This window comes from Schistocerca cancellata, chromosome 5, assembly GCF_023864275.1.
Source record: "Schistocerca cancellata isolate TAMUIC-IGC-003103 chromosome 5, iqSchCanc2.1, whole genome shotgun sequence".
Taxonomy (NCBI): domain Eukaryota; kingdom Metazoa; phylum Arthropoda; class Insecta; order Orthoptera; family Acrididae; genus Schistocerca; species Schistocerca cancellata.
The window spans coordinates 93,496,790-93,518,948 of NC_064630.1; the positions used below are offsets into that span (position 1 = coordinate 93,496,790).

At 42.2% G+C, this 22,159-nt stretch overlaps 1 protein-coding gene across 1 annotated transcript in view; it reads right to left on the bottom strand.

Moving 5' to 3' along the window:
- The window catches only part of LOC126188081 (proton-coupled amino acid transporter 1), a 287,378-nt gene that overhangs the window by 160,113 nt on the left and 105,106 nt on the right, over window positions 1-22,159 (bottom strand). The window contains exon 2 of the mRNA XM_049929533.1: window positions 8,690-8,800. Within this exon, the coding sequence (XP_049785490.1) occupies window positions 8,690-8,790 (101 nt within the window). The 5' untranslated portion in view covers window positions 8,791-8,800. The remainder of the gene's footprint in view (window positions 1-8,689; window positions 8,801-22,159) is intronic.

Here is a 22,159-nt window from a genome sequence, read left to right on the forward strand (position 1 = left end):
GATGATGATAAACAGAAGCCCGAAATTCTAAACCTAGCTTTCAAAAACTCGTTTACGGCAGAAGACTGCAGGACCATTCCCCCGTTCAATTATCGAACAAACGCAAGGATGGCTGGCATAGTGTTTAGTGTATCTGGGATTGTAAAACAGTTAAGATCGTTAGACTCCAGGAAGGCATCTGGTCCAGACAGTACCCCGTAAGATTTTATGTTGACTATGCTACAAAAATAGCACCATTCTTATCCATCATCTATCAGAGATCACTGGAACAGCGGAAGGTTCCACGGGACTGGAAGAATGCCCAGGTCATAGCAATCTATAAAAAGGGTTGAAAATCGGATGCACATAATTACCGGCCAATTTCACTGACATCGATTTGTTGTAGAATCATGGAACATATTTTGTGTTCAGACATAATGACCTTTCTAGACTCTGAGAAGCTCATCTGCAGAAACCAGCACGGTTTTAGGAAACAGCGGTCATGCGAGACACAGCTGGTTCTCTTTGCGCATGATATACGACAGACTCTAGATACCGACTCCCAGGTTGATGCCATATTTCTCGACTTTCGAAAGGCGTTCGACACAGTTCCGCACTGTCGCTTGCTCCAAAAAGTGCGCGCTTACGGTCTATCCGATGACATATGCGGCTGGATAGAAAGTTTTCTAACAGACAGAGAGCAGTATGTTGTCCTGAATGGGGCGACTTCAATAGAAACAAGGGTAACTTCAGGTGTGCCCCAGGGCAGCGTAAAAGGTCCACTGCTTTTTACGATTTACATAAACGATCTGGTTGATGGTATTGACAGCGGCATTAGACTGTTGGCCGATGATGCTGTAGTGTACAGGAAAGTAATATCACACGAAAGTTGTAAACGAATCAATGAGGATTTGCAGAAAATAAATGCGTGGTGTAATGACTGGCAGTTATCTCTCAATATTAGTAAGTGTAACCTACTGCGTATAACAAGACGAAAATCCACATTAATGTACGAGTACAAAATAAATGCCCTGTCTTTGGAAACGCTAACATCCGTCAAGTATCTGCGTGTGACTATTCGAAATGATCTCAAATGGAATGATCAGATTACACAAGTAACGGGCAAGGCGAACTCTAGATTGCGGTTTATTGGTAGAATCCTGAAGCGATGCAGTCCTTCAACAAAGGAAATAGCTTACAATACGTTAATTCGTCCAATCTTAGAGTATAGCTCGTTTGTATAGGTCCCTTACCAGTTGGGTCTGATTCAAGAGATTGAGAAGGTCCAATGAAGAGCGGCAATATTCGTGACTGGTACATTTAGCCATCGCGAGATCGTTAAATATCTCATAGAAACTTTGAAGTGGGGCACACTTGGAGATAGACGACGCGCTAAACGGAAGGGGCTGCTCACTAAATTCCGAAATCCGATCTTCGCCGAGGATGTAGAGCATATATTACTACCACAAACTTTCAAATCGCTCAATGATCACCATTCAAAGACAATGGAAATTAGAGCTCGTACTGAGGAATTAAGACAGTCCTTTTTCCCTCGCGCGATCCGCGAGTAGAACAGTGGGCGGGGGGGGGGGGGGGGGGGGGGGGGTGAAATTTGACTTACGCGCGAATTGTGCCCTCCGCCACACACCGCTTGGTGGCTACCGGAGTGTAGATGTAGATGTAGAAGGATGTAGGTTGCAGGAGTTATTCGGAGATGAAGAGGCTTGCACAGGATAGAGCAGCATGGGGAGCAGCATCAAACCAGTTTCTGGACTGAAAACCACAACGACAACAAAGTGTTGTGTACATTATTGTGATTATGTGAAATTAGTTATTTCCTGTGTGTAAAATAACCAGTGAAAGAGAATGTAAAGAACTGTAGTAGACGCACTGACCAAGTCAGGGAATATCACTATGTAAACCAAAGATGTTATTGTTGCCGCCGGGCGCAGGAGCGCTCGCGGTCTGGCAGTGTCTGTCAGGTAGTAACGAGAGTCGGTTAGTAACGAGGTGACAGGTTGGACGCGAAGGAGAATTCTGCTGGGACAGGACGCCAGACTTGTTGTACTGCAAGATCCCAAGTACGGTGGTGGTGGTGGTTAGTGTTTAACGTACCGTCGACAACGAGGTCATTAGAGACGGAGCTGATGCTCGGGTTAGGGAAGGATTGGGAAGGAAATTGGCCGTGCCCTTTCAAAGGAACCGTCCCGGCATTTGCCTGAAGCGATTTAGGTAAATCACGGAAAACCTAAATCAGGATGGCTGGAGACGGGATTGAACCGTCGTCCTCCCGAATGCGAGTCCAGTGTGCTAACCACTGCGCCACCTCGCTCGGTTTCCCAAGTACGGCATGGAGTTATAATGTGAAGTAACTGGTCACAGCGCAAAGCATCAAGGTTAACTAGTGTTTAAGAAGAGCGCTTGGGGGCCAAAGTTAATTGTGGTGACGAGCCTGTGGCGAAAATTGTCGTGGTGTAATGGACCTTGCCGCACCAACCGCACCAATTTGAAGTAAGACCCGACCAGTTTATCATTTAGAAGTGTAAACGGCTTGACAGTGTTAGATGCGTATCGTCCAATAACAATATACTTTAGCAAATTATATATGTGAAGGTGTGTAACCCACAGTAACAACTACCTGGTAGGATCCCCTCCGTAGCCATAATGAACCGAGTGTGTCATTAACGAACTGAAAGTAAGTGATAAAAAGAGTGAAGTTTATCGAATTTATTAATAGTTTAAAGAAATTAGTTGCCGGCCGGTGTGACCGAGCGGTTCTAGGCGCTTCAGGCTGGAACAGCGCGACCGCTACGGGCGCAGGTTCGAATCCTGGCCTCGGGCATGGATGTGTGTGATGTCCTTAGGTTAGTTAGGTTTAAGTAGTTCTAAGTTCTAGGGGACTGATGACCTCAGATGTTAAGAGCGAACGTGCTTAGAGCCATTTGAACCATTTGAAGAAGTTAGTTTTTTTTTGACTTGCCAGTTAAGTGCTGATTGACAAATAACTTGACGAATCAGGATAATTAACAGTGCTTCCTGTTCAGACAATTTTGTATGAGAAGTAATTTACGCAACAATAAGTCAAAGAAGCGAAAACCGTAATCATTTTAAAAACAAGTGATTATTGTTGAACAGTCAATTTAAATACTAAAATTCTTTTCGAAAAGTTTACCTTTTGCAAAGCAGTTTAATATCAGTTAGCATCATAGTGAGAAACGCAGTTCAGTTTTTACGTAACTAGTAAAGAGCTAATCATTAATTTCATGAAGTAGTTGCAAGTTTGCTTTTGTTCATGACGGAAATTTTTGTGGGTGGTCAATGTGTTTTTATAATGAGTGCGAGTCTGTGCCTTTGCGGCTGTCCGCGCCTGCCTAACATGCTACAACAGTAACGTGATTTAATTTCGGAGTCAAGAGTTTTGATTGACTTCGCTCACACTGTGCTGGCGACGTTCATTTACGGTAATTTCCAAACAGAGTCAAATTAATTCATCATTTCAGACTGAAATTTCACTAGCTAGTTTCCGTGTTATGTTGTACATTTTTTATTCCTGCCGATCGTTATTGCGCAAAGTAAATCGCACAATAACGATCAAGTTGTGACAGCAACTGACTTCTTCCGGGTAATACTGTCACTTCGGATTCGATGCCTTATCCCAAATTAATATCATACCATTAGCAACAAGGCAATTCTTTCATTAGTCTACCACCCGGAGAGGAGTAGGGGGTTGTTATACCGTCAGGACTTGAGTTCATTGCTATTGGGATTAGAACATTCTTTTTAAAGCCTGAAGATATTTCGTCTGTCTGTGCTACATATCATTTTTGTCAGTGTTGGTTCCCATAAGGACATTAATAATTCTAAGAGAATTTCGTCTGCTGCAGCTGGTTTCAACTTTTTCAGTGCTCTGTCAGTTTTTTCAAATAGTATCGCTTCCTCTAAATAGTCTTCATCAACATCATCTTCCCTTTCCCCAATATTGTCTTAAAGTTTCTTTCCTTTACGCAGCCAGTCTACACGTACCTTCCATCTTCAGCCTTCCCTTCTTTATCTTGTACTGTTTTTCCATCTAAATTCGTTATATTCACACAGCTAATTCTCTCTCCTATAAATGTTTCTTTAATGTTTCGATTCGCGTCATCTATCTTTCCATAGTCAAGCGGACTTTACATTTTTCGTCTAGCCGTTACATATCGAATAAAATAAAAGTTCAGTTCGAGTCTCTCGTCCGTAAAACAAACCTTTGACCATTGCCACGTCTCTGCTTTTGAGACTCGATGTTCCCCGTTGGTCTGATCTGGAATGAATCCTGTACGCTACTACAGTACTCCAGCATGCGCCGTAAAAATGTTTTGTAGTCAATTTCTCTGTTTATTAAAAAACATAAAGATTCTAAGCGCACTGCCAATGAATCGAAGCCCGTTATTAACTTTACCTACCACTGAGACAGTGATCATTCCGTGTCACACCTTTCAATTATTTGTATGGCCAGAATGTTCCTAGTTGTGCGTCACAACTAGTGCTGCTACATTTTTAAGATTCGTAAAGTGCAAAAGTTTATATTTATCTACAGTTTAGTTGCCAGTCTGAGATTTCCACTAATATTATCCGCTTAGCCAATGTATAATGCGATTAATAATAGATCAGTCAGAGGAATATTCTTTTGTAAGTACAAATTCACTTATTTTACGTGGTAGTCGACATATAGGTCAATATACTTCTTCATATATTTTCTTTCAGTGAGTAAAATTCGACTCTTATATTCGATCTTTGGAAGTTTTCGAAATAACAATTTATTTTTGGGTTCGTTTCCTGACTGGTTTTAGTCCTTCCCGTTCTACTCCAACCTCTTCATCTTAGATTAGGATTTATGAAAACCGTACACGTTTATTTAGTAATTGTATTTCAATTTTGGTCTTTCCCTATAGCTTTTGGCCTCTAAGCCTACCCCTCTAGTACTCCTTTCAGTCCGTGACGTCTTAATAGATATCATTCCAGCCCTTCTTCTAGTCAGTGGTTCAAAAATGGTTCAAATGGCTCTGAGCACTATGGGACTTCTCAGGTCATCAGTCCCCTAGAACTTAGAACTACTTAAACCTAACTAACCGAAGGACATCACACACATCCATGCCCGAGGCAGGATTCGAACCTGAGACCGTAGCGGTCGCGCGGTTCCAGACTGTAGTGCCTAGAACCGCTCATGCCACCCAGCCGGCATTTTTGAGTAAAATTGTTTATAAAATCAGTAACAAATCCTACAGACATGATGTGTACGACACACAGTCCGGTAGATACGGAAGACAACTATTAAATGGCCATGTTTGGAGACACAAAAAGCTATAAATAAATTACTGAGCATCTCAAAAAATAATGCCAAAACAAGAGTTCTCCACAGATACACTGCAGAACAGCGTCAGCGTCAGTGAGTTGTTCCATTACCCCTATTTGTTTGTGTTAGTTTAATGAGAATTTAGTAAGTTAATATTCGTAAGATGAGTATTTGAGAAGTTTCGTACTGTAGTGGGAAACTCACTAAAGGTATGAACTTGACTAGTTTTTGCTGTTCCATTTATGGTGTACGAAATCTAAATAAAATTCAGTCGTTCTGCGATTTTTAGCGTGTAATAACATAACAAACTGAAAATTATCTAAAAGTGTATGAGAAGCACACTGCAAATACTTAATTTAAAGACTGTAAAATATATAACCATAACAATGGTGATCTAGTTGTAACTCGCTCACTTGACTTTGTGGTTGGTCACGTGACAGTTTTTCAGTAGGCAGAGCATGTTTCATGGACTTTTTAATGTTCGTGTCTTAGTGGATAAGCTGGTTTGGTAAGGTTTGTGCGGCAGGTGATCTGCATGATTTTGTTAATTAAGACATAGAATTATATCTATATTCGCCTATTCGTGACTTAGGAATATTTGTGTAACTATTTGGGAGTTAGAAAATACTTGAACAGAGAGTCCAAGTGTAGCTATCAGTGACTGAACTTTTAATATACAGTCTTAAATGAAATTAAAGAACTCAATTTAGTTTGGGTGGTTTGTTGCACTGCCTGCGAACACTCTGCTTGCTCTGCTAAGCCAGTCATCTTATTGATTTACTATGTTGAAGTATCAGCTTGTGTAAGACCACCATTCGAAGTTACTTTGTGATTGAGCTGAACAAACTGATAGTGAACTTTAATCCTGTGGTTAGGCTACATCATTATCCTGAGAAGTTTTTCCCTTAATACCTCCTTCATTGTGTTAATCCAGTCGTTAATGTGACTTAGCGGATTAGTCCTATTTCCCTTTTTGGGTATTGGTGTGACCTGATCAATTTTCCAGTCTTTAGGTACGGATCCTTCTGCGAGCGAGCGGTTGTATGTAATCGCTAAATATGGAGCTATTGTATCAGCATACTCAGAAAGGAACCTGACTGGTATATCTGCACCGGAGGCCTTGCCTTTATTAAGTGATTTAAGCTGCTTTGCTACACCGAGGATATCTACTCCTATGTTTATCATTTTGGCAGTTGTTCTTGATTGGATTTCAGGAATATTTACTTCGTCTTCTTTGGTGAAGGAGTTTCGGAAAACCGTGTTTAATAACTCTGCTTTAGTGGCACTTCCATCAGTGACTTCACCGTTGCTATAGCGCAGTGAAGGTACTGATTGTGTCTTGCCACTGGTGTGCTTTATATATAACCAGAATATCTTTGGGTTTTGTGCCAGATTCCGAAACAGAGTTTCGTTGTGGAAATTATTAAAAGCATCTCGCATTGAGATAAGCGCTTTATTTCGAACTTCTGCAAAACTTTGCCAATCTTCGGGATTTTGTGTTGTTTTAAATTTGGCTTGTTTTTTTTTCGTTGCTTCTGCAACTGTGTACCATGGGGGTTCAGTACCATCACTTATTAATTTATGTGGTAAATATCTCTCAACTGCCGTCGATACCATCTCTTTGAAATCATTCCACGTCTTTTCTACGCTTACATGATCAGATCGGAAGGACTAAAAACTGTCTCTTAAAAAGGCATTAAGAGCATTTTTATCAGCTTTGTTTAAGTAGATGTACTTTGCGTTTCTTTATTATGGTTGTAGGTGTTACGATATTCAGCCTAGCAGCAACTGACTTGTAGCCGCTTATCCCTGTATTCATCACGATACTCCCTATTTGTCAGATTATTTGTTGGTACGAGGTCAAGTATGCTTTCGCAACCATTTACGCTTCGAGTGGGCTCATGAACTAATTGTTTAAAATAATTTTCTGTGAAAGCACTCTAGCAAACTGAGCAACGCGTAATCTAATATGTTTCTGTTCAGGCTTATAAGTGACTTATTGTTTGTTTGTTGTGGTCTTCAGTCCTAAGACTAGTTTGATGTAGCTCTCCACGATACTCAACCCTGTGCAAGCTTCTTGTACATCCTTTTGAATCTGCTTAGTGTATTCATCTCTTGGTCTCCCTCTACGATTTTTACCCTCCACGCTGCCCTCCACTGCTAAATTTGTGATCCCTTGATGCCTCAAAACATGTCCTAGCAACCGGTCCCTTCTTCTTGTCAAGTTGTCCCAAAAACTCTTCTTCTCCCTAATTCTGTTCAATACCTCCTCATTAGCTATGTGCTGTACCAATCTAATCTTCAGCATTCTTCTGTAGCACCGCATTTCGAAAGCTTCTATTCTCTTCTCGTCCAAACTCTTTATCGTCCATGTTTCACTTCCATACAGACTGCACTCCATACAAATACTTTCAGAAATAACTTCCTGACACTTAAATCTACACTCGATGTTAACAAATTTCTCTTCTTCAGACACGCTTTCCTTGCCATTGCCAGTCTACATTTTATATCCTCTCCACTCCGAACTTCATCAGTCATTTTGCTCCCCAAATAGCAAAACTCCTTTACTACTTTAATTGCCTCATTTCCTAATCTAATTCCCTCAGCATCACGCGACTTAATTCGACTACACTCCATTATTCTCGTTTTGCTTTTGTTGATGTTGATCTTATATCCTTCTTTCAAAATACTGTCCTTTCCGTTCAGCTGCTCTTCCCAGGTCCTTGGCTGTCTCTGACAGAATTACAATGTCATCGGCGAAGCTCAAAGTTTTAATTTCTTCTCCATGGATTTTAATACCTACTCCGAATTTTTCTTTTGTTTCCTTTACTGCTTGCTCAATATACAGATTGAATAACATCGGGGAGAGGCTACAATCCTGTCTCATTCCCTTCCCAACCGCTGCTTCCCTTTCATGCCCCTCGGCTCTTATAACTGCCATCTGGTTTCTGTACAAATTGTAAATGGCCTTTCGCTCCCTGTATTTTACCCCTGCCACCTTTAGAATTTGAAAGAGAGTATTCCAGTCAACGTTGTCAAAAGCTTTCTGTAAGTCTACGAATGCTAGAAACGTAGGTTTGCCTTTCCTTAATCTATTTTCTAAGATAAGTCGTAGGGTCAGTATTGCCTCACGTGTTCCAACATTTCTACTGAATCCAAACTGATCTTCCCCGAGGTTGGCTTCTACCAGTTTTTCCATTCGTCTGTAAAGAATTCGTTTAGTATTTTGCAGCTGTGACTTATTAAACTGATAGTTCGGTAATTTTCACATCTGTCAATACCTGCTTTCTTTGGGATTGGAATTATATTGCAGGGATTAGAAGTGCAGTGAGGCTTGTAGGCATATGTTAGAGAGAAGCAACGGAGCAATTCGTCACTTACCCGACGCTGGCATCCTTGGGAGGCAACTCGTCGTTCTTGATGACGATGTCGAGGGCGTAGTTGTCGATGCCCTGCACGGTGGGGTTGTTCTTGGCCACCATGCTGCGCTTCCTGCAACAGACGGAGCAGTGGGTCAGGGACTCCAGCGTCGAGATCGCGAGTGACGGTCGCGGGGCATTCGCATTCCGCGCGCGTCCGCGCCTGGGGTGTTTGTCCAGCGGCTGCCAAGGGCGTCGCGCCGTGTCACCGCGGCACGCTTCACAGGCCTCTCTTGGGCCTAGGCGGCGCATTTTATCAGCACAGTCCCGCAGGTTGGTTGGTTGGTTGGTTGGTTGGTTGGTTGGGGAAGGAGACCAGACAGCGTGGTCATCGGTCTCATCGGATTAGGGAAGGAAGTCAGCAGCCGTACCCTTTCAGAGGAACCATCCCGGCATTTGCCTGGAATGATTTAGGGAAATCACGGAAAACCTAAATCAGGATGGCCGGACGCGGGATTGAACCGTCGTCCTCCCGAATGCGAGTCCAGTGTCTAACCACTGCGCCACCTCGCTCGGTGTCCCGTAGGTAATAGTCAGTATGTATTACGTAGTAATACTTACGTTCTGGATTAACGGGATGAATAATAATCGTATGGTATTGTTGTCTGGAGGAATCAGGGATGTCATTCACCTGTGTGCGGACATTTGCCACGCCGGACATTTGCCACGATTTTACCTGCTCCGATGGGTTGGGTCCCTCGTCTCCCCCTCCTCCTCCTCCTCCTCATCACTTCGCGCAGTAATGGTACGTACTGAGTCTTTCCGCTACTTTACTTAACATAGAACCAGAATCTCTTTGGATTTTCTGCCTTATTTCTAGAGAGACCTTCGTTTTAGAAACTATTAAATGCATCTCGCATTGAAATCCGCATCAAATTTCTGGCCGCAGTAGAACTTCGCCAATCTTGGAGATTTTGCGTTCGTCTAAATTATACGTGCCTTTTTCGGTGCTCCTGCAGCAGCTTTCTGTCGTGTTTTGTGTACCACGGGGGATCAGTTCCGTCTCTTATTAATTTATTTGGTATGAATCTCTCGAGTGCTATTGATACTATTTCCTTGAAAAAATGGTTCAAATGGCTCTGAGCACTATGGGACTTAACTGCTGTGGTCATCAGTCACCTAGAGCTTAGAACTACTTAAACCTAACTAACCTAAGGACATCACACACATCCGTGCCCGAGGCAGGATTCGAACCTGCGACCGTAGCAGCCGCGCGGCTCCGGACTGAGCGCCTAGAACCGCTAGACCACCGCGGCCGGCTATTTCTTTGAACTTAAGCCACATATGGTCTCCACTTACATAGCTTGGAAGGATTGGAGACTGTCTCTCTAGAGAGACGTCAACTAACTTTTTAGCTGCTTTGATGAATAGATATATTTCGCGTTTAGTTTTGGTGAATTTCTTTGTTACAGAATTGAGCCTCGCTACGACTGTAATCCCTGTATCCGTCGTGATGCTCAGGATTACTTGTGGCTAAGAGGTCAAGTGTGTTTTCGTAACTATTTACAATTTGAATGGCCTCGTGAACTAACTGTTCAAAATAATTTTTAAAAAAGCATTTAGAACAATTACGGAACTTGTTTCCTATCTACAATAGGGTCTGAAAATGTATTTTTTTCAACATACGGAAGATACATTGAAGTCACTGCCAACTATAATTGTATGAGTAGCGTACCTATTTGTGATGAGACTCAAGTTTTCTTTGAACTCATCAGCAACTGTTTCATCGGAGACCGGGAGTCGGTAAAAGGAGCCATTTATTAATTTATTCCGGTTTTCGAATATAACCTGTGCCCATACTAAGTCACAGGAACTACCTGCTTCAATGTCGCTTGTGAGCTGAAACGCACATTACATTATTTTTCCTTAAGTTGTGCTTCTTGTTTCCGTTGTAGTGAAGATAATTACAATTACGGCTTTTCCCTCCAAAACCTGGGATGCTTTCTCTGTGACCCTGTAAATACCAGAGCTAAACAATGTAGAACAACAACGTACGTTACAAACATAGCATTCTGTATTACTCAATTTCCTTATTTCTAACATTTTAAAATTGTACGTCGACTTTAGATGACATGTCAATCATAGATGTTCTTATCTCTATATAGTGAACGTATTTTCAGTCATGTTTTGAACATTGTCCCGCTACACTTTATTAACTAATGTTTCGCCGCAAGGGATATCTGATTTTACAGAGTAAATTAATATGGAGTATGTCGTTCTTCTTGTCAAACATTCACATCCCCATTTCTTCTTTCCTTATTGTCTTTTGGGCAAGCAGTTGTAGTAATTAAAGTAGGCACAAATGCAGTGATCAAAAATAAATGATCAGCATACATTCGCATTCTCTTAACATCGTTCCTTTCTTGTTGCTCCCATGCCGATGGACTGTTTCTATCGCAATCAGTAAGCGTGAAAGGAAGCTACGCTACAGACAGAGGAATCTATATTTATACTTGCAGAACTAATTACATACTGACATAATCGTCGGTATTGCTTCCGTTTCCCAAAAATTATAAATATTTAGATTTCGGAAAAGAAGCTCTGCATTTCGCCAAGATGTCGAAGAAGAAGGTCCCTTACGTACTGGTTCTTTCGAGTAAGATGTGGAGACGGCGGTTTGAAAACGGACATAAGTAGTACGAGGAAGAGCGCCTTTACCTGTGGGATCGCTACCTAGCGAAGGGGCAAGTGTGGCAAATGTCCGGCGTGGCAAATGTCCGGCATTCCATTCACCCCACTAATCGTAAGCGATTTGCCTTCTTTCGAACACAATTGCCGCTTTCTACGCGGTTCATGACATTTCTGACTTAAATGTACGTTTTAAGTGTAGATGGCGATATATATACAGGGTGGTCCATTGATAGTGACCGGGCCAAATATCTCACGAAATAAGCATCAAACGAAAACACAACAAAGAACGAGACTCGTCTAGCTTGAAGGGGGAAACCAGATGGCGCTATGGTTGGCCCGCTAGATGGCGCTGCCGTAGGTCAAACGGATATCAGCTGCGTTTTTTTAAAAATAGGAACCCCCATTTTTTATTACATATTCGTGTAGTACGTAAAGAAATACGAATGTTTTAGTTGGACCACTTTTTTTGCTTTGTGACAGATGGTACTGTAATAGTCACAAACATACGGCTCACAATTTTAGACGAACAGATGGTAACAGGTAGGTTTTTTAAACTGATATACAGATAGTACGTTTATCGGCAAGTTAGGTTCCATTTTTAGTGAGTATCGCTCGTTGAGAATTGTGTTACAATAATACCGGCTACTGCTATCGAAACGTCTGAAGACAATTTTCGGCTAGTTATCTTAAGACTTTTTCACGGCACGTTTCCAGACAACGTCCCACAACGGCATGATATTCACTATAACGATTGATAGCATAAGAAAACAAGCAGGAAGAAGAGTTATACAGTTATAGGGTTATCTTGACAAAGGTTTCAAATACTGCGAACTGAAAGAATGGTTACTTCCTATCTGTGCATCCCAAGGGGAGTCATGATCTTTACGCAAAGCCTGAGGAAGTTTCAGGTGTGCTGTGTAGCAAGTTTGTGCAAGGCTCACGTATTGCTGGTACGACAAAGATGAAAGATAAACTCTTCACGTGAACGGTTTCTTTCGCCTAAGAGGTTAGGCAACAGCTTCCTGTAGCGAGCTGTCTCGCAACAGAGTCGCAGCCACCTGGTGCTCTTTCAATACGCTTTCCTTGTCATCCTACGACGTCCAGTAACTCAAATAACTTTTACGGTGATCCGCTCTGAAGTGCTGCAATATTCTCAGACATCTGCGATCCATCTAGAATGGTGATGACAAAATTCAAAATTCTCGGCTGTGATGCTGTAATGGACGGATGTCTCACGAAGAGGATAATACTGCGTTACGCATTCGGGAGGACGACGGTTCAATCCCGCGTCCGGCCATCCTGATTTAGGTTTTCCGTGATTTCCCTAAATCACTCCAGGCAAATGCCGGGATGGTTCCTCTGAAAGGGCACGGCCGACTTCCTTCCCTAATCCGATGAGACCGATGACCACGCTGTCTGGTTTCCTTACCCAAACAACCAACCAACCAATACTGCGTTATTGTACTTTAATAAGTACTAGTTTAAACTGACTTTGGCGTGCCCCTTGCTGTTGAGCCAACACTGATGGTCACCAGGTAACACTTATGTTACAAGGTCTCTTAACTGCCTTTCTGAGCCAAACATAGTGATTGTTGGCTACGTCACCTCTACACAACATGCACTGTGGTCTGTGAATTATATGTCCACCACCCACACCATTATGACATGATGACATGGGACAAGTCTACCAATACAAACTGTTGAGATGTAAATAAAGCTTTCACTGTCATCAAGTTTCTTGTGATTTACTCTGCCCGCCAACCTCCACCAAAGAATGCCCACACCCCACAGGTAATTTCAACTTAATTTATTGAATCAACACTTACACAAATACAATACATACATATATTTTATGTATGTATGCTCCACATCTCCTCCTAAGCCCCTGTATTGATTTCAACCCTATTTTGTACTCATATTACTTACATTCTGAAAAAAAATATTGTGCCTGTAAGCACCACATTTCATTGTGGTGAAGGTGGGTGATAACAGTGTGACATAGAAGATGGACAGAGAGAGTGGGGAAGGAGAGTGGGGAAGAGTAGATGTACTGATGAGATGAGATGGGGGTGAGGGTGATAACAGGATTGCATAGGAGAGAGACAGAGAGAGACAGAGAGAGACAGAGAGGGAAGGAGGAGATAGGCACAGAAGGGGGAGTAGTCTCACATACTTTCGCTACATCGTTTGTGTGAAGTGTTACTATCGTTCAATTTGCACGACGGTGGAAAGGTCCTCTTAAATCTTACAAGAATTTGCAACGTTTCTCTACTAATCTACAAGCTGAAAATATGCTGAACTTTGCATGCATGTCAGAAAGAACTTTACTTCGTAATTCGGAATGACACAGGCTCTGAAATATCGTATATATATGTCGTCACCGGGCAAAGACTTTCAAGTAAAATGTCTCCCCTGCATGTCAATATACATAACGGGTGTACGAGTACAGGATGTAGGCACATGGTTGACGACACATGAAAGTTTGGGTCCGACTGCGAGCCGTGCACGGATAGCCGAATGTAGCCGGCACGGTAGCTCAGCGTGTTCGGTCAGAGAGCCGGTTGGCCTCTGTAATAAAAAAACTGAGTGGAAGGATCAACCACCGAACTTGAACAGGATGTCCTGCGACGTCCGCAACGACCAAACACAACGATCAATAATGAACAATAAGAAAAATAAAATGGAAAGGCGACCGCTCGTGATAAGCGAAAAATCCGGGGTCGAGTCCCGTTCAGGCACTAATTTTCATTGTCGTCATTCCATTGTGCAGCTGCTCGTAGTCCACATTCGGATGTGCAAATACATTTCACGTATTTCATGACGGCTGTAGTCGTCGCAGTGCCTGTTCCTTCGGATATGCTTGCGTGTAGGAAGAAACTTAACAATGCAATTCGGAATAACACAGGTACTGCAATATCGTAAATATCGTATCTTTCATCTTTATTTCCTGCCACTTTGGAGGGAGGCAAGTTTGATGATACGATTTTGCTGGATGTATTCCAATCTCTGTCTTCCTCCATAATTTTTACGCTCGACAGCTCCCTCTAGTACCATGTACGAGGCGTGATTTTTTAAGTACCGTTTTGAAATTAAAAAAAGACGTGCCAAGATATCTCAATAATTTTATTTTTACATGAAAGCCTGTACCTTAATCTACGCACTGACGCCATTACAGTCTGATTCTTCCTTGTTTACGTTGTGTACTGAGTGTTTAAGATGCTATAATCGTGAGTCCCGCCGACTGTGAAGTACGGGCAGCTATAAGATTTCTTAGTGCTAAAGGCCTAAAAGCGATCGATATTCATCGTGAGATCTGTGCAGTTTACGAAGAAAACATTATGAGTGATGGTATGGTAAGAAAGTGGATGAGAGGATTTAGGGATGGCCGCACAAATGTGCATGATGAACAACGGAGTGGACGTCCTTCGGTCGTTAATGAAAGTTTGGTGCAGGAAGTGGACAATAAGGTGAGAGAAAACATATGGTTTACGATTTCCTCCTTGCTAGACAACTTTCCTAATGTTTCTCGTAGTGTTTTGTATGGCATTGTGACCGAGCACTTCAATTACCGAAAATTGTGGGCATGTTGGCTACCGAAAATGTTGACGTATGTGCTCAAAACCAAACGTTTAGACAGTGCATTGACTTTCCTTGAGCGGCACCACAACGACGGTGATCATTTCTTAAGCCAAATTGTTACGGGCGATGAAAAATGGGTGGCCTACGTCACACCAGAATCAAGGCAACAGTCCTTGGAAGTTGAGCAGGGTCATTGTTTTGCTGCAAGTCAATGCCCGTCCGCATGTGGCAAATCAGACCAAAAATCTCATCACATCTTTTCTACGGGAAACTCTACATTATCCTCCGTACAGTCCCGATCTTGCGCCCAGTGACTACCATCTGTTCCTGCACTTGAAGAAACACCTGGGCGGTCAGCGTCTTCAGGACGATGACGAAGTCAAAACAGTGGTGATGCAGTGGTTAGCAAGTCAAGCGGCAGACTTCGATGAGGAGGGTACTCAAAAATTGGTACAGCGTTATGAGAAGTGCCTCAATATTGACGGAAATTATGTAGAAAAGTAGATTAAGGTACAGGCTTTCATGTAAAAATAAAATTATTGAGATATCTTAGCACGTCTTTTTTTAATTTCAAAACGGTGCTTACTTAAAAAAAAAAAACGCCTCGTATGTTATTCGGTGATGTCTTAACCTATTTCCCACCAACTTGTCTCTTCTTCTTGTCAGTGCTTTCCATATATTCCTTTCCTCGCCGATTCTCCGGAGAACCTCCCCATTCCTTACCTTATCAGTCCACCTAATTTTCAACAATTCTGTAGCACCACATCTCAACGCTTCAATTCTGTTCTGTGCTGGTTTTGCCGCAGTCAGTGCTTCGCTACCACAGAACGCTGTGCTCCAAATGTATCATCATCATCATTTAAGACTGATTATGCCTTTCAGCGTTCAGTCTGGAGCATAGCCCCCCTTATACAGTTCCTCCATGATCCCCTATTCAGTGCTAACATTGGTGCCTCTTCTGATGTTAAACCTATTACTTCAAAATCATTCTTAACCGAATCCAGGTACGTTCTCCTCGGTCTGCCCCGACTCCTCCTACCCTCTACTGCTGAATCCATGAGTCTCTTGGGTAACCTTGCTTCTCCCATGCGTGTAACATGACCCCACCATCTAAGCCTGTTCGCCCTGACTGCTACATCTATAGAGTTCATTCCCAGTTTTTCTTTGATTTCCTCATTGTGGACACCCTCCTGCCATTGTTCCCATCTACTAGCACCTGCAATCATCCTAGCTACTTTCATATCCGTAACCTCAACCTTGTTGATAAGGTAACCTGAATCCACCCAGCTTTCGCTCCCATACAACCAAGTTGGTCGAAAGATTGAACGATGCACAGATAACTTAGTCTTGGTACTGACTTCCTTCTTGCAGAAGAGAGTAGATCGTAGCTGAGCGCTTACTGCATTAGCTTTGCTACACCTCGCTTCCAGTTCTTTCACTATGTTGCCATCCTGTGAGAATATGCATCCTAAGTACTTGAAACCGTCCACCTGTTCTAGCTTTGTTCCGCCTATTTGGCACTCAGTCCGTTTATATTTCTTTCCCACTGACATTACTTTCGTTTTGGAGATGCTATTCTTCATACCGTAGTCCTTACATTTCTGATCTAGCTCTGAAATATTACTTTGCAAACTTTCAATCGAATCTGCCATCACAACTAAGTCATCCGCATATGCAAGACTGCTTATTTTGTGTTCACATATCTTAATCTCTCCCAGCCAGTCTATTGTTTTCAACATATGATCCATAAATAATATGAACAACAGTGGAGACAGGTTGCAGCCTTGTCTTACCCCTGAAACTACTCTGAACCATGAACTCAATTTACCGTCAACTCTAACTGCTGCCTGACTATCCATGCAAAGACCTTTAATTGCTTGCAAAAGTTTGCCTCCTATTCCATAATCTTGTAGAACAGACAATAACTTCCTCCAAGGAACCCGGTCATATGCCTTTTCTAGATCTATAAAGCATAGATGCAATTCCCCGTTCCACTCATAACACTTCTCCATTATTTGCCGTAAGCTAAAGATCTGGTCCTGACAACCTCTAAGAGGCCTAAACCCACACTGATTTTCATCCAATTGGTCCTCAACTAATGTATGTTTTCAGAAATTTATTTCTCAAATTAATGCCTATGTCTGATACTAGTAGACTTATACTGGCCAGGAATGCCCTTCCTGCTAGTGCTAGTCCGCTAGTCTCTGCTCCGTCCGTCACGGGTTAGTTTGCTGCCTAAATAGCAGAATTCCTTAACTTCTACTTCGTGATCGCCAATCCTGATGTTAAGTTTCTCGCTGAATAAGTGATTCGTTGGCACCTTCCCAAATGATTTTAGAAATTCTGATGGAATATTATCTATCCCCATAGACTTATTCGGTCTTGAGTCTTCCAAATATTTTCTAAATTCTGATTCTAATACTGGATCCCCTATCTCTTCTATATCGAATCCTATTTTTTCTTCTATTACGTCATCAGACAAGTCTTCACCCTAATAGAGGCCTTCAATATTCTTTCCACCTATCCGCTCTCTCCTCTGTATTTAACAGTGGAATTTCTATTGCGCTACTGAGATCGTTAATTTAGTAGCGATGAAGAGTAGGCAGAAGTTCAAGATTCTAGACAGGAAGAAACAAGGGCAAAGAGGTGAGATACGGAAGTGCTAAAGAGTGAAGAGATTCGCTTGAAGTTCTCTGATTCTGAGGATACTGCGATAAGGAATAGCTCAGGGGACAGTTCGACTGAAGAGGAATGGTCGTCTCTAAAAAGAGCACTCAGAGAAATGGAAAGAAAAATGTAGGCACAAAGAAGGCAACTGTGAGACCCGCCAGGGTAGCCGAGATGGCTAACGCGCTGCTTCCTGGACTCGGGTAAGCGCGCCGGCTCCGGATCGAATCCGCCCGGCGAATTAACGACGAGGGCCGGTGTGCCAGCCAGCCTGGATGTGGTTTTTAGGCGGTTTCCCACATCCCGCTAAGTGAATACCGGGCTGGTTCCCACGTCCCGCCTCAGTTACACGGCTCGCAGACATCTGAACACATTCGCACTATTCCATGGATTACACTAGACACAGACAGTTGGGGTACACTAATTCCGTCCTGGGGGGTACGGGGTGGCTGCAGGAAGGGCATCCTGCCACCCCTAAAACTAACCTTGCTAAATCCGTTCTAACCGCGCCGACCCTGCGATCGCTGCGGAACTATGGCGTAAGCGAAAGAAAGAAGGCAACTGTGAATAAACCAAGGGTAACAGAAGAAATAATTTAATTGATCGACGAACGAAGGAAATAAAAAGATGTTCCTGGAAATAAGGGAATACAGAAATACAATCGCTTAGGAATGAAATAAATAGGAAGAGAACGGGAGCTAAGGCAAAATAGCTGCATGGAAAATGTGAAGAAATCGAGAAAAATTATCAAACTAAAACTTGTAAACAAGTTTTCAAAAGTAAGCAACAATTTTTAAAGTGCTCGCATTAGTGTTTAGCTTTACTTTTATGTAACGCTGAAAATGTAGCTCGTTTACGTGCTATAAATAATGTCGCATAGGTTTCAATAAATGAAGTACGACTGTTTGTTTATTAATGGATTTTTTACAGTTCTTGAACAAGAAAAATAGATTTTTTAAATTTTTATTCGTACTCTGAGAGTCTGTTTGTAGGATAAATGTTTAAATCCTATTGGCAAGCCATGCGGGATTAGCCAAGGGGTCTACGGCGCTGCAGTCATGGACTGTGAGGTTGATCCCGGTGGAGGTTCGAGTCCTCCCTCGGGCATGGGTGTGTGTGTTTGTCCTTAGGATAATTTAGGTTAAGTAGTGTGTAAGCTTAGGGACTGATGACCTTTGCAGTTAAGTCCCATAAGATTTCACACACATCTGAACATTTTGAACCGATTGGCAATTGTTCACAGTATTGAATATCTTCTCAAACTACTAACACAAGACTGTAAAGCAGATGTTCAACAATCATTAAATATCCGTAATAAGATTATAGCAGTTTACTGTTGTCCAGAAAATCAATAAGTCTCGTCTTGTCACGTGTACCGTTAATGTAAAGCGGGCACTCATGGAATAAATATTTGCAAAATTCAGTGTTAAAACAAGATGAGATAAACTGAGTTATTATAATATCACAGAAAAGTGGAAAAGTGTGTTGGACTAGGAATTTAGTTCTGTCGGTCGTAGGATCACTTATCGCTTCATCCGCCTCTTGCAGTGATCTGCATATGTGAAAAATACGAAGTTTCCGGGATTCGGAGTCCACGTTAGGCTGTAGCCCCCATATAACTATGTAACTGATGTCAGAGGTAAGCTAAAGGCGTGGTGCGAAATGACGTACATACAAAAACAGATACTACCGTCAAATTCAATTTATTATATAGTAAATTTGTGTAAGTACTTGAAAGTTACTTTCACATAAAATTATCCAGAGGATACCCGAAGGGGAAAAAAAAGTAAGCCATGGATAAGAAAGAGAATTAAAATCTTATGTAAGAGGAAGATGGAAATTTATGTGAAAGCCAGATTAAGTCAAGGTCCGAACATTACTTACATACTACGAAAAATAATCTAATATTTTAAGGAAAGTCACAGGCTGACGAAAATAAATAATACAGGTAATAAAATTAAACCTATATGAGGCCTTGTCAAACGGGAGACAGGACAGCCAGTCAGTGTATAAGATGCCATAACAATTAAACTAAATGACAATGCTGTGACTGATAATTCACAATTTGCAAGTACTTTTAAAAATCACCTTCTAAATGTAGCAGCAAGTATAGGATTATACAGTTCAGCTGAAGAAGCAAGAGAATATATTTAAAATATCATTTCACGGAACATTAAGCGACTAGAAGTAGCACCAACATCCTTCAGTGAAATTAATACAATGCTAAAAATTCTACGAAACAAAAGTTCGTGTGGGTTGGTGGAATTTCAAACATAATTCGGAAAAGTTGTTCCAACTTAGTAAGTAATGTCCTTAATGATATATGCAATGCATCAATTGCGCAGGGAATTTTTCCAGACAGGTTAAAATAAACAATTGTCAAACAACTTCGTACGAAAGGTGACAAGACGGACTTAAGCAATTAGCGTCCAGTTTCCTTAATAACAACTTTTTCCGAAATATTTGAAAATGTACTGTACCATAGAGCATTCGCACATGTAAATGGGCGCAATGTACTTAGTGCACCACGTTTTGGGTTCCAGAAGGGCTGCTCGACTGAGTGTGCTCTTTATACATTCACTCATCAAACAATATAAGCCTTAAATAGATATACACCTCCATTTGGTATTTGTTGTGATATTTTCAAGGCGTTTAATTGTGTAGATCATATTACTCTTTTAGAAAAACTCAAGTTTTATGGCACTGATGAAATTATACTCAGCTAGTCTGAGCCCTACTTAACAAACAGGATGCATAATGATGTGCTCAGTAATTCAGACTGTTTCGGCGTAACGTCAAGCGCTGACACGACGATCAAGAATGGTAAGGCAGAGAGGGCTGTGAGACGTCAGCCAGTAGTGTGCTGAAAGACCCCTCTCTAGGACGACGCCGAGACGGGAGCGGCATCTAGGCCAAGAGAATAAAAGGCGACTCCGCCTGGCCGCAGCCCCAATCGAAGTCTAGGTAGTCTGCGAATGCTACAGCCTTGCATTGTTTCACTTGTATAAAAATTTGTATACTGAAGAAACTTCTTATTTGTCTGTCGCCCATTGCTTGCGATACCTCGTTGTAATTTCGCAAAGTTAAGTATTTTCATTTATCTTAGTGTAATAAAAATTAAAAAATACGATTTGCTTGAATTTTTGTCTAGCGATCCGAGAAAGCATGTTTCCTAGGTACCCTACATTAGACGAATGGGCACAACACAACACAGATAACTCCGGAAAGGTAGAAAATTTTAGTGACTGGGGAAAAATCAAAAAAATGGTTCAAATGGCTCTGAGCACTATGGGACTCAACTGCTGTGGTCATAAGTCCCCTAGAACTTAGAACTACTTAAACCTAACTAACCTAAAGACATCACACACATCCATGCCCGAGGCAGGATTCGAACCTGCGACCGTTGCGGTCGCGCGGTTCCAGACTTTAGCGCCCAGAACCGCTCGGCCACTCCGGCCGGCGGGAAAAATCACTAAGGGAAGTTCTTGGCAGATTAAAACTGTGTGCCGGACCGAGACTCGAAATTGGGACCTTTGCCTTTCGCGGGCAAGTGCTCTCCCCCCTGAGCTACCCAAGCACGACACACGCCCCCTCCTCACAGGTTTACTTCTGCCAGTACCTCGTCTCCTACCTTCCAAACTTTACAGAAGCTCTCCTGCGAACCTTGCAGAACTACACAGCCTAGGCTGTGGCTAAGCCATGTCTCCGCACTATCCTTTGTTTCAGGAGTGCTAGTTCTGCAAGGTTTGCAGGAGAGCTTCTGTAAAGTTTGGAAGGTAGGAGACGAGGTACTGGCAGAAGTAAAGCTGTGAGGAGGGGGCGTGAGTCGTGCTTGGGTAGCTCAGAGGGTAGAGCACTTGCCCGCGAAAGGCAAAGGTCCCAAGTTCGAGTCTCGGTCCGGCACGCAGTTTTAATCTGCCAGGAAGTTTCATATCAGCGCACAGTCCGCTCCAGTGTGAAAATCTCATTCAGGATCACTAAGGGAATGCTACAGGGCACGCTTTTCGTCCAGTCCTTTTCCTTATATGTGTGAATGACCTTCCACTTAACATTATCCAAGAAGCAAAATTGGTACTTTATGCAGACGATATTAGATGTGTAATAAGTCCCATTAGGGAGAAAGCTACTGTAGAGTTGGTAAATGATATTTTCCAACTAATTATCAAGCGGTTCTCTGAAAATGGATTCTCCGTAAATTATGAAAAAAAACCACTACATTCAGTTCTGTACAACAAATAGTCGTACCAACAACTAATGTGCCGCATGAGTGGGAGTCAGTAAATTGGATAGAATGCTCCAAATTTTTGGGGGTACATACTGATGAAAACCTGAACTGGAAGAAGCATATTACTGAGCTTCTCAAACAATTAAGTTCAGCCAAAAAAAATGGCTCTGAGCACTATGGGACTTAACATCTTAGGCCATCAGTCCCCTAGAACTTAAAACTACTTAAACCTAACTAAACTAAGGACATCACACATATCCATGCCCGAGGCAGGATTCGAACCAGCGACCGTAGCAGTCCCGCGGTTCCGGACTGCAGCGCCTAGAACCG